The sequence below is a fragment of the Hoplias malabaricus genome, chromosome 5, assembly GCF_029633855.1.
Source record: "Hoplias malabaricus isolate fHopMal1 chromosome 5, fHopMal1.hap1, whole genome shotgun sequence".
In the NCBI taxonomy this organism is placed as follows: Eukaryota; Metazoa; Chordata; class Actinopteri; order Characiformes; family Erythrinidae; genus Hoplias; species Hoplias malabaricus.
Genome location: NC_089804.1, coordinates 19,103,954 through 19,124,410, shown reverse-complemented (window position 1 = coordinate 19,124,410; position 20,457 = coordinate 19,103,954). Strand labels below are relative to the sequence as shown.

The following is a 20,457-nucleotide window of genomic DNA, read 5'->3' as shown; positions in this document are numbered from 1 at the left end:
CTGCTGTGGAGTAATATAAACCTGCTGTGGAGAAATATAAACCTGCTGTGGAGAAATATAAATCTGCTGTGGAGTAATATAAACCTGCTGTGGAGAAATATAAACCTGCGGAGGAGAAATACAAACCTGCAGAGGAGAAATATAAACCTGCTGTGGAGAAATATAAATCTGCTGTGGAGAAATATAAATCTGCTGTGGAGTAATATAAACCTGCTGTGGAGAAATATAAACCTGCGGAGGAGAAATACAAACCTGCAGAGGAGAAATACAAACCTGCTGTGGAGAAATATAAACCTGCGGAGGAGAAATACAAACCTGCAGAGGAGAAATATAAACCTGACGTGGAGAAATATAAACCTGCGGAGGAGAAATACAAACCTGCGGAGGAGTAATATAAACCTGCTGTGGAGAAATATAAACCTGCGGAGGAGAAATACAAACCTGCAGAGGAGAAATATAAACCTGATGTGGAGTAATATAAACCTGCGGAGGAGAAATACAAACCTGCGGAGGAGAAATATAAATCTGCTGTGGAGAAATATTAACCTGGGTGGAAAAATGAATAAACCTGAGGTGGAGAAATGTAAATCTGCGACCCCACTTCAAATTTTACAAGACAGAAGGGACAAACTAAACAGACAAAGACTGTGTAATGAACATATGTAGACTCCTTGTCCGTCATCACCCTGAACTGATTATTTAGAAAACATCATTGTTCCATCATTGGTTCTATCCGTCAGTATTTCTGAAGAATTAAAGGTCCAGTATCGACCGTCAAAGTACCGAAGTAAAGCCTAGAAGTATGCAACACCAGCACACTTTCATTCATTTTGACATTTTATATATAATTCATTCATTTCTTCACTGTCTGTAACCCTTATCCAGTTCAGGGCGGCGGTGGGTCCGGCGTCTACCTGGAATCACTGGACGCAAGGCAGAAACACACCCTGGAGGGGGCGCCAGTCCTTCACAGGGCGACACACACTCACACATTAATTTTATAAATAATTCCACTTGATAACAAAGTATTTTTGGTCGAAACATACCTTTCCGGGAAAGTTCTGATAAAATATTAGTGAAAGTACAGATATTCCAATTTTTTGAAAAGAAGCCTGGATTGTTAAGAGACACAAGCAAGTTCAGTTATGCACTTAGTAAATTGTTTCATATTGGTGTCAAATTCTGTGAAACTTACACCAAATAAATACATAATTCCTGGTATTTGTTTACTTTAGAGAATTGTATCCTCTTAGTTTACACAGATGCTGTGACGTATTGTAGACAATTGTCTTGCAATAAATTGAATATCGCAGAATCACATTATTGTGATTATGGGTAAAAGTATAGTGATAATATGGTATTGTGAGATGCCCTGTGACTCCTGCCCCTACTGACTGTACCCTTGAGGGTGCCCCCACAGTCACAGTTTTTCTGAGTGTATAGTACAGGCACGTTAGAATTGTCCCATCTCCTCACCTGAGTCTCTCCAATCACAGCACTGCATTTATATGAGAGCACCACGGTGATGTTAAACAGAGCAGAACAAACACAATGAGCACAGAGAAGTAAATACTGATTAAATGTGGTGAAAACTAGAACGAAGAATGGCTAAAATAAGTGTCTCTGCTCTTTCTTTCATGTGGAATTAAACCATGGCTCATTCTCATTTAAAGGAACAGGTGCTGAAACCTCTTGTTCTGAGCAGTGCTTTTTTACACAGGGAGAGAATGGTGCTAGGTTATTGGATCCTTGTGGTATTTTGACCAAATCATTTCACAGGCCTTGACCTACACAGGCAGATTTTTTTTGTGTTTTCTTAATTTAAAAATCTATGGTGCTGATCCTTTTGTAGTTTTTATATTTTACACTTATTTTGGAACATTTAAAAAAATAGTGCGACCTGAATTTTTCTATTAAGTTTTCCCTTTCTTTTGCTCCTGTCCCAACACTGAGTGCGCTGCAAATTCAAATCTGTTTTCAAACGTTGTTCGGCCAAAAACATCTTTCCTCTATTAGTTTCAGGTAAATTAACTACTTAATGTACGCACTGTAAATCATTTGCACACGTGCACTTTGTGTTGCATTGTGTAGTTTGTTGTTCTTTGTAGCACCTTGGACCTGGAGGAACGTTGTTTCCTTTCACTGTGTAACGTACCCCACTTTAAACGCCTGAAATCACAATGAAAAAACGCACGTGTGTAAGGCGTTCATTTACTGAATTAAGATGCATTCTATTCTGAAACAGTATGGTTTATTAAATCATAATTTGATTCATAATCACAAGTGCTTCAAAAAAAGGTCAATTTTCATTGTTCAAAATAAAAAACATAGAAAGGTTTCACTGTATTCAACACTCATCTGCAGAATAGTCATAATTCATTCAAATAGAAGCTGTTTTCTCCCGCATCATTAAAAAACATCATGTGCACAGGTTTTCCAGCTTTTTCACCGCTTTCTGAAGCCTCAGCCCTGAGAAGTAATTAAAAATGAAAGAAACAAGAAGATACCACCAAGAAAAAGAGGAAACCGCTGACCAGTTACAACAGAGGAATTATGAACAAACTGTAATTTGCTTTTAATATGAAAAAGGAGCATCGTGTCAGTGCTGTACCTGGAGTCCCGTGCCTTCTGGAGTTACATTAACCATCAACACAAAGCCATGTTTTTTTGAATATAACCTACAGATGGATCATAGAAACGCCACAGCAGTTCTATGTTCATTAAAAGGTCCAAACCACGTCGGCTCATAAAAACGAAATGTTCTATTGGGCAGAGACGATCAAATTTACTTTTCTTTTAAGTAGATTTTTCAGGTCAAATGATACACACTATTGTCCGTGTAAAACTATATTTAAAACAGTTGGAATTATCTTTCTGTGTGGTGCCTCCCATAACTGTCCACAGGACACAGTACAAGATGGTTCAATGTTTTACAAAGAGCCCAACATTTCACTAATGCAGTGAAACAGTGGAATTCATTGTTTGTCAGCTGCTTAAACACCGTGGTGTTCATCTCATTTGAATTTGAATTAACTGCTTGTTTCCATTCAAGCTGCAGACGCACAGAATCAGAAACGTCATCATTTACACACAACCCTAAAAACTCTGAATAAATTATTTGGTTTACGGGATGAAAAGAACTTGGAAAATGTTTGGAAAACTTGCAGCTATGCCTTGTGAAAGCCATGAGAGGGATTATTATACCATACAGGTATAATGAAATATATACAAATATGTATTTAAAACAATGTAAAAACTTTCAGTTAAAAGAAAAGCTTTAAAATATTTAGGGCTGAGTTTCCCAAAAGCATTTTAGAAGAAAGAAGATTATTAAGTGAGTATCACACAGAACACACTCTCTCCTCGTTAAGATGATGTTAACACTAAATGTCTTTGGGAAACTCGGCCCAGTACGTTGTGGTTAAACAGAACCACCAGTAAATTTTGTGGTTGCAGTTACAGAACAATAAAAATAATAGTGTCGCATGGCACTAGTAAAGTTGATGGGCAAATCAGTTTTTACAGCCAGCCATACCATGAGGATTTGTGGATGATGACAATAGGTACCAAATATTCTCTAATTTATTAATTTTCTCTAAGATGTTTGACAGTGCGTGCCCTGTGTTCACAGCCGTGAGGCTGGACAAGTTTCACAGAACACTGGTAAAACTCAACCTAAAACATGAAATCTCCAAGAGGAGGCCATCACTGTAATACACCCGTGCAGTCATTTCCACGACTTGAATGGGGATAGACGTATAAACCCAACGCTAAATGCCACAGTAACATTTCAGATACATCTGTGACCACTGGAAAATATAAAGATGAACATTACGTACCGCTCGACTGAAATAATGCAAATAAACGGTTAGTGCACACGCACGTATTTACGTTAACCGTGAATCATTAGTCCGTTTTTGTATTGAAGGGTTACACATTCTTCCACAGACGCCATATTGGAAGTTTCGCACCAATGACCAATGTCTCCTTTATAACGCCACACAGCTCAGTTTTTGTAAAAAATACCTACATTTTGTGTCCATGGCTTGCACTTATAAGAAAACAATTCATCCCATTTTCCTTCAGTGACCTTCTGACTGCGGACAAACATTTCACACCAAGAAAGTTTCTAAATGAATGTATTTTGCTGAAAACACACTGAATTGTGTGTTTGAATGGACTTTTTGCCAGTATTCTGTAAGTTTGTGTAACTCAGCCACAAATGGTGCTTTCCCACTAAATGGTACCTGCTCCCCCTGATTCGGCTCGGCTCTGTCTTGCTTTTCCTCTGGGCAAATGTGGCACCTGATTACCAGGAAGTGTGTACAGTGGAACCTCTACTAACGAACTTTTCAAGATACAAACCGGGCATTTAAATATTTCTTGCCTCCACCAACGAACCACGACTCTAGAAACGAACCCGAGCCTCCTCCGAGCTGGTGACTGGAAACGTCCACTGACCCCAATAGGCGAGTCTCCCAGTGCCCAGACTTGAGTGAGCTTTTAAGATTAGCACATTGTAGCTTTAGCAATTTAGCATTAGTGTAAATAGCAGACATCAAAATTCGTGCTAAGTTAAACCGTATCTACGCTTCATCTCCCCACATTCACCACCTACTCTCCGTTATTCCACCCACCCCCACCTCCCGTCATACAGCCAGCGCCTGTGTTACTCCTCCAGCCAGTCATCACGTCTTCAAGGTAGCGATGTGTAACCACTTAAAACTTCATTATTTCTTTTTTATTACTGTTCCCACTGTATTTCTCTTTTATTTTTAGTAACGCTACATGTATTTTTTACTAATTTGAGAGTGTTGTAAACATATATCAGTGCAAAAAGGGGTGACTTTCGGGGTGGGGGCTGGAACGCATTAATTACTTTTCCATTATTTTAAATGGGGAAAATTGACTCGAGAAACGAACTTTTCCACTTACGAACCGGGTCACGGAACGGATCAAGTTCGTAGGTAGAGGTCCCATTGTACTTTTAAACTAATAAATGTGACTGTAGTGCTCTGATTGGCCAGAGACTTGTCCATGATGAAAAGACATGTGTAAAGTCTCCAAGCTACAGTAGTGCTCATATGTGTTTAATCAGACTCACAAACACAGCTTGTATAATTACACCGTGGCCTTTTGAAGAGGTTCATTTGCTCCACAGGTTGGTGCCCGATTAAGAATCAATCATTAATGTCACTGCTGTTTTTGTGGTTTCCAACACCTGACATTACATCCAGTTAATGGCGATGTCTTGCGACGTCACAGGCAGTGTTTTGAAGGACCTACGGACCTAAAAGTGACCAGCATCGAGTAGGTACCATGCAGTGGAAAAGCACCACAAACGGAAAACACAGACATGTCACAAACGGGAAGAAAAACCTCTTTCTAGAAATCAGAAGAAAAGTTAAAAGAAATCAGAAGAAATAAAAGCAGTCCGTCCCCAATAGTCACATATTTATTTCATTGTTTCTGCTCGGCACTCTTGCACCTGGAACAGCGCTTGGCATCTGGCAGCACAAGAAAGTCACACGTTGCTGCTCGCTCCTGAATGATGGGCTCAGGGCCTGCGGAGGGCTCTTTCTCAAAGCCTCTGCACACGGTGTAGCGTTCCAGATCCTCCAGCAGAGCACCGACCTGCGCAGCGGATCTGAGGAGGGGAGGGTGTACGACGTAGAGCCGGTGCGTGGGCAGCAGTGGCTGACCCTGAACATTGATATGGAAGCGATTGTTGGGTTCTATTAAAACTTCCGTGTCCGCCATGGCTGAGACTTTAGAGCACTGCAGCAACTGCAGCCGTGGACCCTCGACAAGCAGGGGGCACCACAGCATGGGCAACTCAGTGCAGCGCAGCGATGACAACAGCTCCAGTAGCTCTGGCTCAAGATCCACTCCATCACTAGCATCGTTACTGCCCAGGCTGAAAATCTGAGTGATCTACAAACACACAACCAAAGTCGACCAGTGAAACAAACGGCTTTACAAGCTACACTATTCAATGGCAACAGTCTGTGAGGCGGGTCAGAGACGGGTAAACAAATCTATCCTAAACAGAACCTTGAATTGAAATTTCTCTTGCTCTATATTTTGCACTTACTGTTGGTCCAGATTCCTCATCTTCCTGTTCCTCTCGGTGCTCCTGATCTGTGGAGCCCTGTCGATGCCACCTCTCTGCTCTTGGCCTTGACAACGTCTCCACCAACTGGTTCTCAGTGATTAACAGCTGGGTGCCACCATCTGCGCCCTGCACACAATACAGGAGCTTCTAAATTTAAAGTTTTCTAAAGCATCAGTGGCAAATGAGTTTCCATTAAACCCTGTAAAGGCTGTTCTCTTTTGTTGCCTCAGGAGTGTAGAAAGGTTGGCTGTTGAAAATGAAAGAGAGGAAATGGGACAAATGAGGGATTAAAAAAAATAAAAACAATAAACAGATGGAGTGCGGATCAAAACTCCAGTGAATGTGCTCTCGGGGACCTGCCCCGAGACAGTGGGTCTGTGCCAAAACCTACTGAGCTGCCCAAGTAGGCGCCGACTCCATATGCAGAGGTTTGAGTCGTCTGACCTCGTGAGGTGGATTATTGAGGCGCTCCAGTTAGAGAGCGACTGCAACACTTGTTCCCGCCCACCGCACGCAACAGGTGCTTACCTCATCGGCTTGTGAGACGTTCTCTTTTTATTGCTATTGGAGAAGATCGAAATAGATGGGAGTTGTGTTTGCATTTCATCATGAGAGCAGCTGAGGAACGGATCAATGCTGCATTAACATTTGGCCAGATTAAGGTTTCTCATGAGGTGTCCAAACAATAATTGCTGATTTATTTTATGCTGGAAGACGACTAGGTGACACTTTATTATTTATGTTAAATAAATCCTCCTCCTCCTCATCATCATCTTTTCCACTTAATCCATCTCAGGGTCACGGTGGCAACAAGTCGAGCCCAGGCTTCTGTCTCCACAACTTCCCCCAGCTCCTTCTCAGGGGGATCCCCAGGCCAGATGAGAGATATCATCCCTCCAGCGTGGTTTGGGTGTACTCCGGGAAAACGTGGCCAACAATTTTCTCAGGAGATACTTTTGTTTTATTTTTTATTTTTTCCATGCTGTTGGTTGAAAGCTAAAATGTGCAAATAAACGTTTTATCTCTAATGTTAATTCGGGACCTTATCTGTCTGTATTTCATAAAAACACATCAGCATCGACTTCGGCTGATACGCATTCTTTTGGATATCTGCATCTGCCCAGAATTCCCATATCGGTGCATGCCCAAAACATTTATTCTCCTATGCCATACCTGCACTTTGTAATTTGTTTTGCTGAACATGTCACTGTCCCTGTTCTCTGCAGCATGGCCTTTTGTCTTCCTCTCTGGTTCTCCTTCATTATCCGAGAAGTCAAAGTCCCACTTCTCTCGGCTCTTGTGGGATTTCTTTCGGCCGTACGTGTAAATGGGTCTTGGCCTCCCGGGCACCACCCAGCCCTGTGCAGTAAGTACTGGAGTGTGACCCGAATCAGGTAGCAGGTGTCTCTGCCAAAGACACAAATCCACACAACAGTATTCAATCACTAACAATGTACACACAATTCACTGAAACGTACATGAAACATGATCAGTGCATCTCAGCACATGATCCAACATCAAGAATCTGTCCATTTTAATCAGATTACTCCCCTCTCCTGCTCTCTCCCAATTTCTTTGCTCATGGTGGTCCTAGCTAACAGAGGATGTGACTGATCTAGGCAGTTTGCTTCTCCTGGGGCATGGCGAGGTGTTCAGTGGTGGGGCAAAAGCTGTGGTCTAAGAGGAAGCACTTTGCTGAGGCTGGTGGCACTGTATGCAAATAACTGAGTGGAAAATTCTGTATAAACAGTGGGATATGTGTGTGTGTGTGTGTGTGTGTGTGTGTGTGTGTGTGTGTGTGTGAGAGAAACTTATGTTTAGCAATGAGTACAATTATTAAATAAGATATCTGTGGAATAAAGTTGAGCCTACCATAGCTTCTCTTTGGCACTGACGCCGACGGCACTTCTGTCTCTTCTTATTGCTTCCTCCAAATTTGGGTTTATCTATGCAAAAATCACACATTCCACAGTCTGATTTTGACACACAGCCTTGACACCGGCCACAGGAGCGCCGCTGCTTCTTTACCACCCTCTGAAACACACACATACAGCAGAACTGTGTCAGGTGCCTATTCACCTGGATGTATTTATTACTCCACTGTGATCCTTATGTGGGTTTACACTGTCCCTCTTTAACTGGATTGTATTCTTTTTAATTATATGAATGCATGAAAAAAAATTGTAGTTTAAATATAATTAATGCTACATCTGTGTGTTTTTTTTTTTTTTAACTGTTCTCTGCTTGGCACTGCTACTCATCTACGACGGCAGCACACAGTGTAAATATCTTGTTGTTGGCCCATGTATTATTTCTTAAATGAGAACCATACACATTTTTTCAGAAAAAAAAACATTCTCTGAAGAACTGTCCAAAGTGTTGGATTATTATTATTATTATTATTATTCTGCCAGTTAATATTCTTTCTATTACTGTTGCAACTTGACGTAGACCGGGACGTAACACTCTCTTTACTTCTGTACCTCCCTCACTATCTATAGCCCACTCTCCACTTCTGTGGTCTGTGTCTCATGGCGTTTGCCTGTGGACAGCAGGAACCTCATGAAGGCAGATGTTTGAGTAGTGAGTGAGACCCAATCACACAGCACAGCTCCACTGTTGATGACGTGTCTGTGTAACTGATAACAACACAGTCCTCTGAAAGGGCCCAGAACCTGGAGCCTGTCTGTCCTCAGGCACCCAATGCAACTTCTCTGCTTTTCAGCCACGATGTAACTGTTTGAGCACAATCTGCTCTCCCGAGGTCATCTGCTCCCTCTTCATGTGCATTTGACCCCTCCCTTTCTCCTTCTCTCTCTCTGCAGATGGGAGCAGCCCATGGCTCATTCATGCGGAGAACATCCTAATCTTTATTAACCTTGCTTCACACATTTCTTCGTGGACCCCTAGAGTAAACAATAAAACATGCCTCACTCGAATCAGTCCATGCCCTCACCCTGCCCCCAGCATCCTGTAGATTTAGACAGTAGATATCGGACTCCAATAAAGTGGACCTCTCTTGAGTCACTTCCCTGGTCTCAGTCTCTTCACTTCCCTGGATCCGGTTGCAGAGGACGGAGGGCTGAGGGTAACTTAGAGGAGATCCAACCTGAGGGTCTTGGTCAATTTGGACCAATTTCTAACACTCACCACCTATACCTGTTTACACACACTTCTCTACCTCCCTCTTGCTCTCTACACCTCTCTTGCTCTCCCCCTCTCATGTGCGTACCGGTAAAACGAAGTCTTCTTGTGGTGATCTAAACACTGTTTAAAGTGTTACACAGTTCACACAGAGTCCTCCGCCCTCTGACCCTCAAGTTGCATAGTCTAGTTTTTAGAGAAGCATCCTTGAAGAGTAGAGAGAGACGCTACTCTTCCCATTGCGGGTTGGAGGAGCATCAGAATCCTTTGGAACCTGTAATTTTAAGGTAAAAATCCTACATATTTATTTAAAGTAGAAAAGGAAAACTGGCAAAAAAAAAACGACGACTTCAGCCTCATCCAGTGAAAAGTGAGTGTTGTATATTGCATGGTTCTTGCTGATGATCGATTTAAAACATCTACATAAAATACCATTTAATTTGAACAAGCTCCTCAATAGAAAGCTGCCTTCAGTCTCGTCTTCACTGTACACTGCGTCTCACACAACAATTTTCCCACTGATTTTAAGTCAAAATTTTGCATTTTTTCACCATGAATCACAACCTTTGGCAATCGATACAAACTCCTCATGGTGTAACATTTAAACTTTAACTTAGACTTTAATCAACTGTAAATGACACAAGCCACAGGCGTTATGAGAGTGTGTGAAAGAGCTCGTTGTGTATAAAATCGCTTCCTGCTCGTGCAGGACGTGATGACATTTAAAAACAATATATTTCTGATTATTGGAACATGACGGTTTTCCACTTTGCCACAGTTTTAAATGAACTCAGACCCAGAGAAAGCAGCTGCATTCAGGATCCCATTTATTTATTGACTCTTCTTCTTAATTTGTTAGAACTAACCTGCATTTGCGGATGCTGCAATTAACTTCACAGACAATGGTTTTGAGAAGACATTCTACAGAAACATGTCTGTTTGTGAAAGCAGTGCCAACTGAGGGCTCGAAGAGGGCTCGAAGAACGCAACCAGCCAATATTAGCATTGGGCTTTTTGAAGATTGAGAGAATCTGGTTTAATTATGTTTTGTAGCTTCTTTGCTATTTTATGTTGAGAAAAATGATTGCACTCTTTGCCCATGTAGTCTTTAACAGAGCAGTGAACACTTCCTCATCTTTATTGTGGAAAGCCTCAGCCTCTGAGAGATGCTCAAAGTGTTTCTGGCATCAAATTAAAAACGCTTTTCAAAAACTATTCCATTTCTCAGATTCAACAATTGAAATAATGTCTGAGTTATTATTCATTAAATATAGGGTTTTAATTTGCACAGTGTTCTAAACTTTCTGGAAAAGGTGTTGTACAATTTAGGTTCCAAAATTACGCAAACAACAAACATGGAGATAACTGTTTGCAGGTAAATGTTCCACATTCAAATCAAAATCACATTTTTAATCGTGCAACATCATAACTGCTTTCACTCTTAGATCGATGATTAGAAAGATCTTACCTCCTCCTCCTCTCCCTCCTCCTCTCCTTCCTCCTCCTCTCCCTCTTCCTCTCCTTCCTCCTCTCCTTCCTCCTCCTCCTCCTCTTCTTCTTCCTGCTCCTCCTCCTCCTCATAAAACTCATCAGAGTCACTGTACTGTAAAGCAGACATCTGATGGAGGACAAATACTGGGTTTTAATTGGGAGCTTATTTATTTCAGTAGCATAAAAGATGCTCTGTTTTGCACCAGGTTCTTGCAGCATTTGTGATTGTGGTAACTGCACTAAACCAATTATTTTAACTAAGGCTTCAAAGGCCTGGTACTTGAGAGGAAGGTGTGTTCAGTCTGAATTCTGTTGGACGGGTGAACTCCAAAACCAGGACTGAGAACCTTTTTGTAAATGGTCTTTGGAAAACTTTTGTTTAAAAAAAAAAATGAAGCTGATACAATCAAACGTAAATATTTACACTTTACACTGCTTTATTCATTTGGATTTTACCTGCTGTATCCCACTGACGTCTACAACGCTAACATTTCACTGAGGGGACGGCTGCACTGCTTACCTTGGAGACTGTAGTTTCACATTTTTCTGACAAGCGTCTTTCTAGACTCTGACAGGGAAAGAAATTAAGCGGTTTATTACTTTTACATTTAAAAGGTAACTAAAGTGTTAAAAAATATAATAAAAAACAGCATTTTGAAATGTTTTCTTTGTTTGATTTTTCTTTTTTTTTTTTTTTAGTGCCGTGTCTCAACCTCTAAAGGGTTAGAATTTAGCTGAACATGCTTATATGGCACGCTTATCAATAAACACAAGTTAGGAACTCAAATTCCACTGTGTTTATTTGTTGGACACTTTCATAGAGCTGGTGCTTAGCCTTTAATTTCAAATGCACTGGTGTGATGTGCAGAAGCTACGTTATGAAAATTGGGTGAAAGTTGAAATATGAGAAAGTTGAAAAATGAGAAAAGACAAGAATAGTGCTCACACCTGTGGTACTGAACTGTACTCTGTCACAGGAGGCATATCTTCAGGCTTCTTCTGAAAAAAAGGGCATTTTAACAATGATTTATAATCCAAATAGTAGCTTTAGAGAAGACAAAAACCTTATGGAACCTCTTAACTTATGGAAATCAATGTAAAAAGATTTTATTCAGAGTAATTCTGAAACATTTGGTCTATTAACTGTGAAATATTCACTCGCTGCAGCTTACAACATTAAACCATGATTTTGCTGGATGTGCATTACCTTGAGAGAGGGGCATAAGCATTTTCTCTTGCGGCATCTAACAGGCCTTCTGGTATCTGGGTTCAGTTTTCCATTCCTGCAACTGGCGCACTTTCCACAGTCCACAGTCAGCTGGCACGCTCGGCAAAACCCACACGGCAGCCACTGTACAAAGGGTGACAATATTAGCCTCTTCTTTCTTCTGTACGATATTCAAGAACACCAACGTAAAACTCACTACTACTTACTTTTCTGAAGATAATGTTGCGATTGTCTTTAGCTACAACAGGGGAAAAAAATAATAATACATTTTAAATAACAAAATAACACTGATGTGTACTAAAAACATTTATATCACGATATATTGGAAATGTGCATAATGTGAAATGGTAAAAAAAAAGAAACAAATGTTGAGTGACTTGTTGCTTGCAATAAAAAAAAAACCAATATGCTCCGCTCCTTAGCTGCATCAGTGCAGATCTGATATACGTCATGTACAGTAAGAAAGAAGGGAAAAATACTGTCACAACTGATTCAGATCTGTACTTTAATGAACACATTTTAAACCAGGACTTCTTTCCTTCGTCCATGAACTTAGTTCACACCTTGGGCTTCTGCAGCGACCTGATTTCTGGACGTCCAGTAAAAGCTTAAATAGAGTTCTTACACAAAGTAGAAAGTGAGATCACATTAGTGAAGCCTCAACCCTCAGCACTTTATGGAACTTATTTCGTATTGTGAAGGTGGGGAAATGTGACTCAGCCATTACCGTGTTTTTAACCAGCGTTTACTGAAGCTTTGAACAGGAAGCAAGGGTCTGATCAGCAAGTGTGTCTGATATGTAGCGGAAACCACTCCTCTCTGCCAGGGTGATCTCCTCTGACCACAACACAGACAGCACCAACAGCTCCTGCCATAGTCCTTGCCGCCACAGTATTATCTACTTGAATCAGAAGGCGCTGGCTGCCTGTTTGTGCCTAGAATTATTACATTTACTGCAGGGTGCATAAACATGATATACACTGGGGTGCTTTTCACAGGGGAAAGTAAAATGTGGCTATGCTGGGGATGCATTTAGTAACGTAAAAAAAGATCCTGTAATGTAAAATCTAGATAAAACACGCATGTTAATGCCTGCTGTAAACAGGCCCTAGGTGTTCACAGATGGTAATCTGAGATATGTCTGCTGTTGTCATGCTGCTGTGACGTGTCCACTCAAGTTTCTGGACAGTGAAGCAGAGGGGCCCTGAGCTCTTGGGAAGCTCTTGTGTCTGTGCTTCCTTTCTGTCTCTCCCTTTTACACTGGTCTGACAGGCCTTGGGACCTAGAGATGACATATTTTTGATATGTACTCTAGGTGTTAACAAGACAGATGATAATATTCTTTTAATATCATAGATGTTAAGATATATTTTGAATAGATATATGTTTTAAATCACAATGGCTCATTCTGACGGCACTGAATGGTGCTCCATCGCACTAGAGCTCACAGTTCCACTGCTCCACAGTCTAACGCAGGAAGGCTTTATAACCATCTGGCACTGGGTATGATGACCTTGGGCAGCTGCTCTACAGTGTGCCCTTTTGTTTCCCATCCCCTTATAGACACTGCAAAAACCTTCAGCTGAGCAAATATTTAAAGTGTGTGCACCTTAGTTCTGTAGTTTCTTTGGCACAAATACCATAATGGATGCTATAGCTCTATGATACACAGAATATCACGAAGCTGTATGGTTGTCATCTGCAAAAACTGTAATAACAACAACAACAACAACTACTTACACGCATTGCATGCTTGACTGCATTTCCCGCACATAGTCTGTCCCTCCACACCAGTGAAGGAGTTCCTACATCTTATGCAGATACTAAAATAATGTAAATAGAGAAATACGTTTACACTCATTTCTTTTCAATATACGCATTCTTCCATTCATTTTATACAAAAAAACAGGACATAAATATAAAATGTGCACTGTGTACACAAACAGACCAGTGACATCATACCCCAGAGTGGCATTAGGTGGGAAGCGTTTTTGGTTGATCTTTAAGTGTACTGGCCCATCTGTGATTTTTAAGGTGATCCCCCCGTTCTGGTTGGTCAGGTTGCTGGAAGGGGTAATGAAGTCTAAGGTGGGGTCTTCGCGGGATTTGGCTGGATTCAAAGAAACATCTTTTTGTCTAGAGAATGAATTTAGCTTGTTCTGACTCGCTTGACTGAGGCTGAACATGGGGCCTGGGCTGTAGGTGCGATCAGCAGCATCCAAGGATTCATTTTGAAAACTTGATTCTGAAGAAAATCCACAATCAGCCGGAGAAGAGCGGCCAAACCTGCGCTTCTACAGTAGACAGACAGAGAGAGAGAGACAGAGAGAGAGAGACAGGGGTGTATTTTTATGTATATGAACATTGAAAACCCTAAAACGTGTGTAATATTGTGTAAAAATGCCAGTAAGCAATAATTTTCCTTACCCTCTGGCCTCTTTTTGGAGGTTCACCATCGAAAAACTTTCCCATTCTGAAGTCAAAGTTTGTGAGGTCAATCCTATTCTTAATGCATTTGAGCAGCTCGATCTTACTCCGCACTCTTTCACCTTTAGGGCTGCAAAATCATACCACTGATAAATGCACAAACAGATTCAAGGGAAAACAAGACAAAAACAATTTGCCTTCATAGCTGTTGTAAACTAGGTCATCTCTATCAGTTTTAATCTCCTCTAATCTTCATTAATATTAGTATCCACTGATTATTGTGAATAATAAGGGGCCAAGCAACAACAATTATTAGAATTTCATAGCAACAAGCCATACACAGCCATTAAAGGGGACGTCTAGGACTGTGGGGAAAGAAGTCTGCGCATGTTCCAAAGCTCTGCGTCTTTTGAGGTGGAACAGTGAGTTTAAGACGAAAAATGACTGTTGTTTGAACTTTTTGGAAAGTTTTTATTCACTGTTTGAATTCCCACAGAAACTCATGTGTAACTCCAGTTGTTTAGGTTTGTAGCACTGTCGCTAACTCAGTTAGAGTGCCCTGAATTTAGAGGTATTTCCACTTTAAATCATCTCAAACAGCAAAACTAAGTCAATATCATCCACCCATGGAGCAGGAACAGCGCAATAGCTTCATGTTGTTTTGTGCTTTTGAATATTTAAAGTTTTCCTTTTTGTCTAAAAAAAGCCTAACACGCCGAACTGAGGCAGCTTGTCTTTTTACTCGTTTACTGACGCTGGGGCATCGTAAACACACTAGGCCGGTTGTGAGCACGCAAACAGACTGGAGAGGAGTATTATTAATTTTTTTTTTTTTTTTTAAATGTACCTCATGTAGTATATGTCCACCTGTCCCATGCTCATTCCTGAACGACGCAAAACCACTCTCCGCTTCCAACCTTCGCCCAAAATCGGCCAGTCCTCCCAGTCCTCATCTCCTACTCGCCGCCGGGATCGTTGTTGTTTTCTTACCTTTCTGCAAAATAGATAGTAAAAAGTATATTTTACATTTTTATAAGACATTAAAAGCCAAAATATCTGTAAAATAATTATATATTTTCTGTTGTTTCAAAACTAAATGTGACAATAATCACAGATAAACAATAAAGAAAGATAAAAATGAGCAGATGAGTCACTCTACACACAACACAGAGAGAGAGAGACACACAGAGAGAGAGAGAGAGAGAGACAGACAGACAGAGAGAGAGAGAGACAGACAGACAGACAGACACAGAGAGAGAGAGAGAGAGAGAGAGAGAGAGAGAGAGAGAGAGAGAGAGAGAGAGAGAGAGAGAGAGAGAGAGAGAGGAAAGACAGTGGGAGACAAAGAATGCTGCAATTCCCACAATGCCATGCAAATCCTATGGCTTACCACTGAAGATTTCCATGTGGCACTTGTGAAGTGAACATATTTACATAAAAAGCCTAACAGTCAAATAGAGAATACTGTGTTTGCTCCCTGTGACTGTGTGCTCCAAACCGTGACCCCCATATGAGTTGGTCGTATTGCCCTCCCAGAACTGTACATGCAAAATTAATTAAAGTTGTGAGGGAGCCGAATAACGCAGAGTATCATTCCAAAATCACCAGGATCCCCGGGTCATACAAGAGTCTCACCGTACATTTGATAAGTGATGCCTCTCTGTTGAAGAGTTTCGGACTAAAAGCAGCATAATATCCTGTTGATCCATTGACTAAATATTAATGCAGCTTGTGTCAAGGGCCAGATCTGTCCCTCCACTTATAATGCATTGAACATTATAAAAAGCTGTGGAGCTAAATCTTGTTTTCAGTGCTTTTGGTCACAGGCTGCAGCTTGAAAACGTAAAGTGTAGGTCGGTGTGCGTCTCTCTCTGTCTCTAGTTGGTTTAGTGTTTTATTGATTTTCTAAGTGAAAAAGTTAACACGCTCTACTTAAAGAAAGGAATATGAATAAACAGATTGTAGTAAATACGTTTTTAAACTGAATTAAAATGAATAAAAGTAACAAACAGAAATAAAAATAAAACAAACGTTTTAGCTCAATTTCCCCCAAAATAAAACGTGGAGAAATAGGTTCCATGTAGAGTATGTGTTAACGTACTTTTACTAACAACATTAATAAACATAGCCGGGGTTTTAATGTTTAATTCGACTGTAATTATTATTATTATTATTATTACATATTTTGTGATATGCCTTGATTGTTATGCGCCAAAGAAAATAAACGCAATACAAATTGGAAGCAGTTAATACATTTAAATCCTCATTATTAGTATTATTTCATATACGTACTGATATTTTGGTATTTCACGCATTAAAAATCTCCTTTTTACCACAATGTTATACAGCTGTATTGTTAAACAGCATGTTGTTAACTGGTTATTGAGATCTTGTACAGACAAGGTTTTAGTCATGTGTTTGTGCAGTGTTTGTGTAGTGCTTACTTACTTTCTTAGGTTCATGACATTTGTGGAATAACGGAGCCACACTGAACATTACTGTAGGGTATTCAAACCCAAAACATCCTGATTATAAACCCAGACAGACGCACGTAATCATCAAGTGAAATACAAGAAAAACAACAGAACTAATTAACTGTCAACAAGTGGCTAAATCTGCCGTCCACTCAGTGTTTTCAGAAAGTGAAAGCTCCACCCGCTGAGAAACACAATAATACACACTGGTTTGAGATCAGGAAAACACCTTGGATTGTCTTAATTAATGAATAACCACATAAATATTCAGGTAGAAGACCATATTTATTTCTATTTTGTGTAGACTGGCCATTGCAGCAACTTTTTAAAGAGGAGTAAAGTCCCACTGCAAAAAAAGTGACTATTAGTATCTTAAGATCATTATTTACACGAGAAGGAAAAAACCTTCCTGACTTTAAATGGATGTCAGTATGAAACTATATTATTCCGAGTCGTTTGAGTGTTTCTAATGGTTCATTTATCATGAATTTGTCACCGTGTGAAGGACAGCCGTTCTGTTCAAATGATGCACTGAACTAAACATAAAAAAGGAGCTACACGTCTTCCACAGGACAGCAGTCGGTATAATGCTGACTAGTGAAGTATGGACTGCATAGATCATTAGTGTAAATCTCCAATAGCAAAGTTCAAACAGAACAGCTGATCTACATTTTTCTCCAAACTACTATTTTCACACACCTTCCAATTCCGCTTCCTGCGTGATTCCATTCACTGTCTGCCACACTCCCGCTCTGCTCACTCTCAGCCAGGCTCTCCACCTCCAGGTCACAGCTTTGGTCGTCTTCCTCAGCACAGTCCTCCTCCAGAGGCTCAAACCAACCTGCAGGAGGCTCGTCTGTGCCTTTTACAGGATCACGGCCAGTTTCACTCAATTTTTGCCCAGCGCCGTGATCTGTGCCGTTATTTCTGATGTCTGTGTTGCTCTGAAAGCTGTATTTATCTTCCTTGATCCTCAGTGGCTCCACGTGTCTTTCACCTCCCTCTGTCTCTTTCTGGTTCTCCATGGCCCACTTACAAGTTGGATATCCTTTTTTATGTAAAATATTAAAAGAAATACATACATCCAGTTAACAACACAGTATGTGATTCCATATCATAGGCTATATTAATATATTATGAATATATTAACTGCAGTTTGAAAGGGTGCAATTTCCAGGCCACATGAGGTTAAGTTCTGACTGGATCTCACTTTATTCAACAAGTTTGAAATAAATGTTTAATAAGATAATGTGAACTTTGTAAACTAACAATCTGGACGGCATCATTCAAGCCTCAAAAAGCAAAAGAGCACGTCTTCTTTGCTGAAAGGCACAGAGCTTACATTTTCGATAAAATAATCGCATTCTAATTGTGATTGTAACATTCAAGAGAAAACAGCAATGAAATATGCTCCTCAAAATATTCTGCCTTAGCAGCAATAACATGCTAAAGAGAAGCTCCTTGATCAATAATAATCACCATGATTAAACTTATATTGAAGCTTAAAGACTGGATATAACGTCTAAATTAACTACACCACACAACTGGATGGATTGTTTGCTATTAACTGAATCAGAATCTGAAATAATCTTAAGAAAAAGAAGAGAAAGGCTAACGAAGGCTGTAAGTAATTGCTATATCTAAATCAGGCAAATGCTGTATTGTTTGGAATTAGTTAAAGTGGTTGTTTAATCCGAATTATCTTATTAAAACAGCTGCAGTTCCTAACAGTCCTAAAAACTGTAAATTGTTTTCTTCAGCCAACTACCGAACAAGCTGCTAACACAACTAGCTACTCGGCTAAATAAGAAAACAAGGAAACTAACGTTAGCTCAATAACATTTGCGCCGTTTAGAGCTAAGACTGTTCTGGGAACGTAGAGCTAATTGTTTCTCACCTCTCCGCTTAGAGATTGTTCGGCTATATGAGAAGAAAGCTTGGTAATAGGCACTTCTTTCCGTTTGCCATGGTCGGATTGTTATCACAGCTAGCCTAAGTTTGCTAACCTAGCCTCGTGGTTGTGTTCCAATAAGCGCATTTGTCCTAAACCTACACATCCCTTAATGTTGCCTTATAACATTTTCAGTCTAGAAAACTGCGATAGAGTGTGACGAATAACAGCAAACTGACTCAAAGCTTTTGCAGGATGCAGGCTATGATGGCTACATTATGAAAATTTTCCGATAAAACGTTTTCACGACATTAGTTATGATGTTTAAAAAGCCAGGCTTAAGGTAGAGCACAGGTGCGAGAATTGGGACACGGTCTCTATCCCCAGCGCTTATGTTCAAAGCTGTTAGAAAAACCCAGGGAAAAGTATTGCCCTGTTTGCTCTTTCATTGTCTACAGGTTCCATGCGCCCAGAACAACGTGCTGCCCACGAACCTCTGTAAATATATGTGCAATAATGATTAATTATTTATATATATATATATATATTCGGGGGTGGGGGGCTTACTTTTTGAAAGCGGAAACGCCGGGAATTTGACTCGGACAAAGAACACCAGGCAGAAACACGTGACTGCAGTTCAACCCCAAATCACCCTCCGTACGATACAAAGTTCCTGGTCAAAACACTCGCAAACTACTATTCTGCATTCGTTGTCCCTATTCTTAGCAGCACTTACAGGTGCACGGTGTACCTCTACAATACTATACTGTAGCGTCTATGTCAGGACCAGAACAGAGCAGGTAAACCTGTGTTGTGTAGTTGGATTAATCTTGAAAACTAGGGATATGTTTTTCCCCCCAGAAGGTTTTTCAAAACACAAATCTTAAATACATTTTTTTTTACCAAATACCAGAATGTTTTCTATACCCCTATGAGAGGTGGCTTGATGGCGTTGAGCGCACACACAAATGACTAGAAAATAAACCTGTAAAACCTGTCCTGTAAAACCCTTTAAAATACTAACTTTAATAAAACCGTGAATGTAAATTTACACTAACACTTCAACTCATAAAAATATTTATAAATGTAGCAAAAAAGGTTGGTAAAAGTAAGAAAGATTTTACAAAGTTTGTTTTTGTATAAAAAAAACTCCCTAATTTGGAGGGCGCATGCGCAGATCTTAACGCGTGTAGCTTATAGCAGCAGACTGCTTTCTAAAACACAGAGCAGCTTTATATTCAGGAGTGAGGCACTTTAAACACACACACACAATCATGAATTAGCATTTCCTCACTGTCCTTTACATTAAGAGAGAGTTTAAAGTAATGGCGGGAACAGAGTCTCTCTATTCTAGTGTGATGATTTTTTTATGCCTTATCTTTAACAAACTGGATAACACTGTTGTTCATATGAAGGAGACATTTACATTTTATTTTTTATGTAATGAAGACAGTGATAATACTTTTTTGACTTTCACCCCAACTCCATTTATTCCTTAAAATGACACGTTTCTCCAGTCAATTAAGATATATCAGGGGTTGATGAGTTCTTGCCCCTCGCTGCCGTTGTGTGCTTAGCTGAACCTTTACACCTTTATTAGCTACACAAAACATGGGAATTTCTTTTTTGATTAATCTGTAATTCTTACATGTACGTTTTGGCATAGCTGCTCGAGATGATGGTAGGT

The 20,457-nt window shown here is 40.2% G+C and overlaps 1 protein-coding gene across 5 annotated transcripts; it reads right to left on the bottom strand.

The window, feature by feature from the left end:
- Positions 1-2,255: 2,255 nt before the first annotated feature.
- Positions 2,256-19,639, bottom strand: mbd1b (methyl-CpG binding domain protein 1b). Of its 5 annotated transcripts, none has more exons than XM_066670865.1 (15): positions 19,338-19,639; positions 17,579-17,927; positions 15,253-15,399; positions 14,406-14,535; positions 13,941-14,272; positions 13,719-13,801; positions 12,185-12,216; positions 11,958-12,101; positions 11,699-11,749; positions 11,271-11,318; positions 10,728-10,877; positions 7,988-8,149; positions 7,289-7,522; positions 6,095-6,241; positions 2,256-5,934 (listed from the first exon to the last, which is right to left on the bottom strand). In XM_066670865.1, exons 2-15 carry the CDS (start codon positions 17,902-17,904, stop codon positions 5,461-5,463), a joined length of 2,460 nt encoding a protein of 819 aa, XP_066526962.1. In that variant the 5' UTR covers positions 17,905-17,927; positions 19,338-19,639; the 3' UTR covers positions 2,256-5,460. The 5 variants fall into 5 exon arrangements, with proteins under 5 accessions (XP_066526962.1, XP_066526961.1, XP_066526964.1 ...); XM_066670864.1 differs by lacking the exon at positions 19,338-19,639 and adding an exon at positions 18,777-19,232; XM_066670867.1 differs by lacking the exon at positions 19,338-19,639 and adding an exon at positions 18,777-19,232 and having other exon boundaries at positions 11,699-11,746.
- Positions 19,640-20,457: the final 818 nt, after the last annotated feature.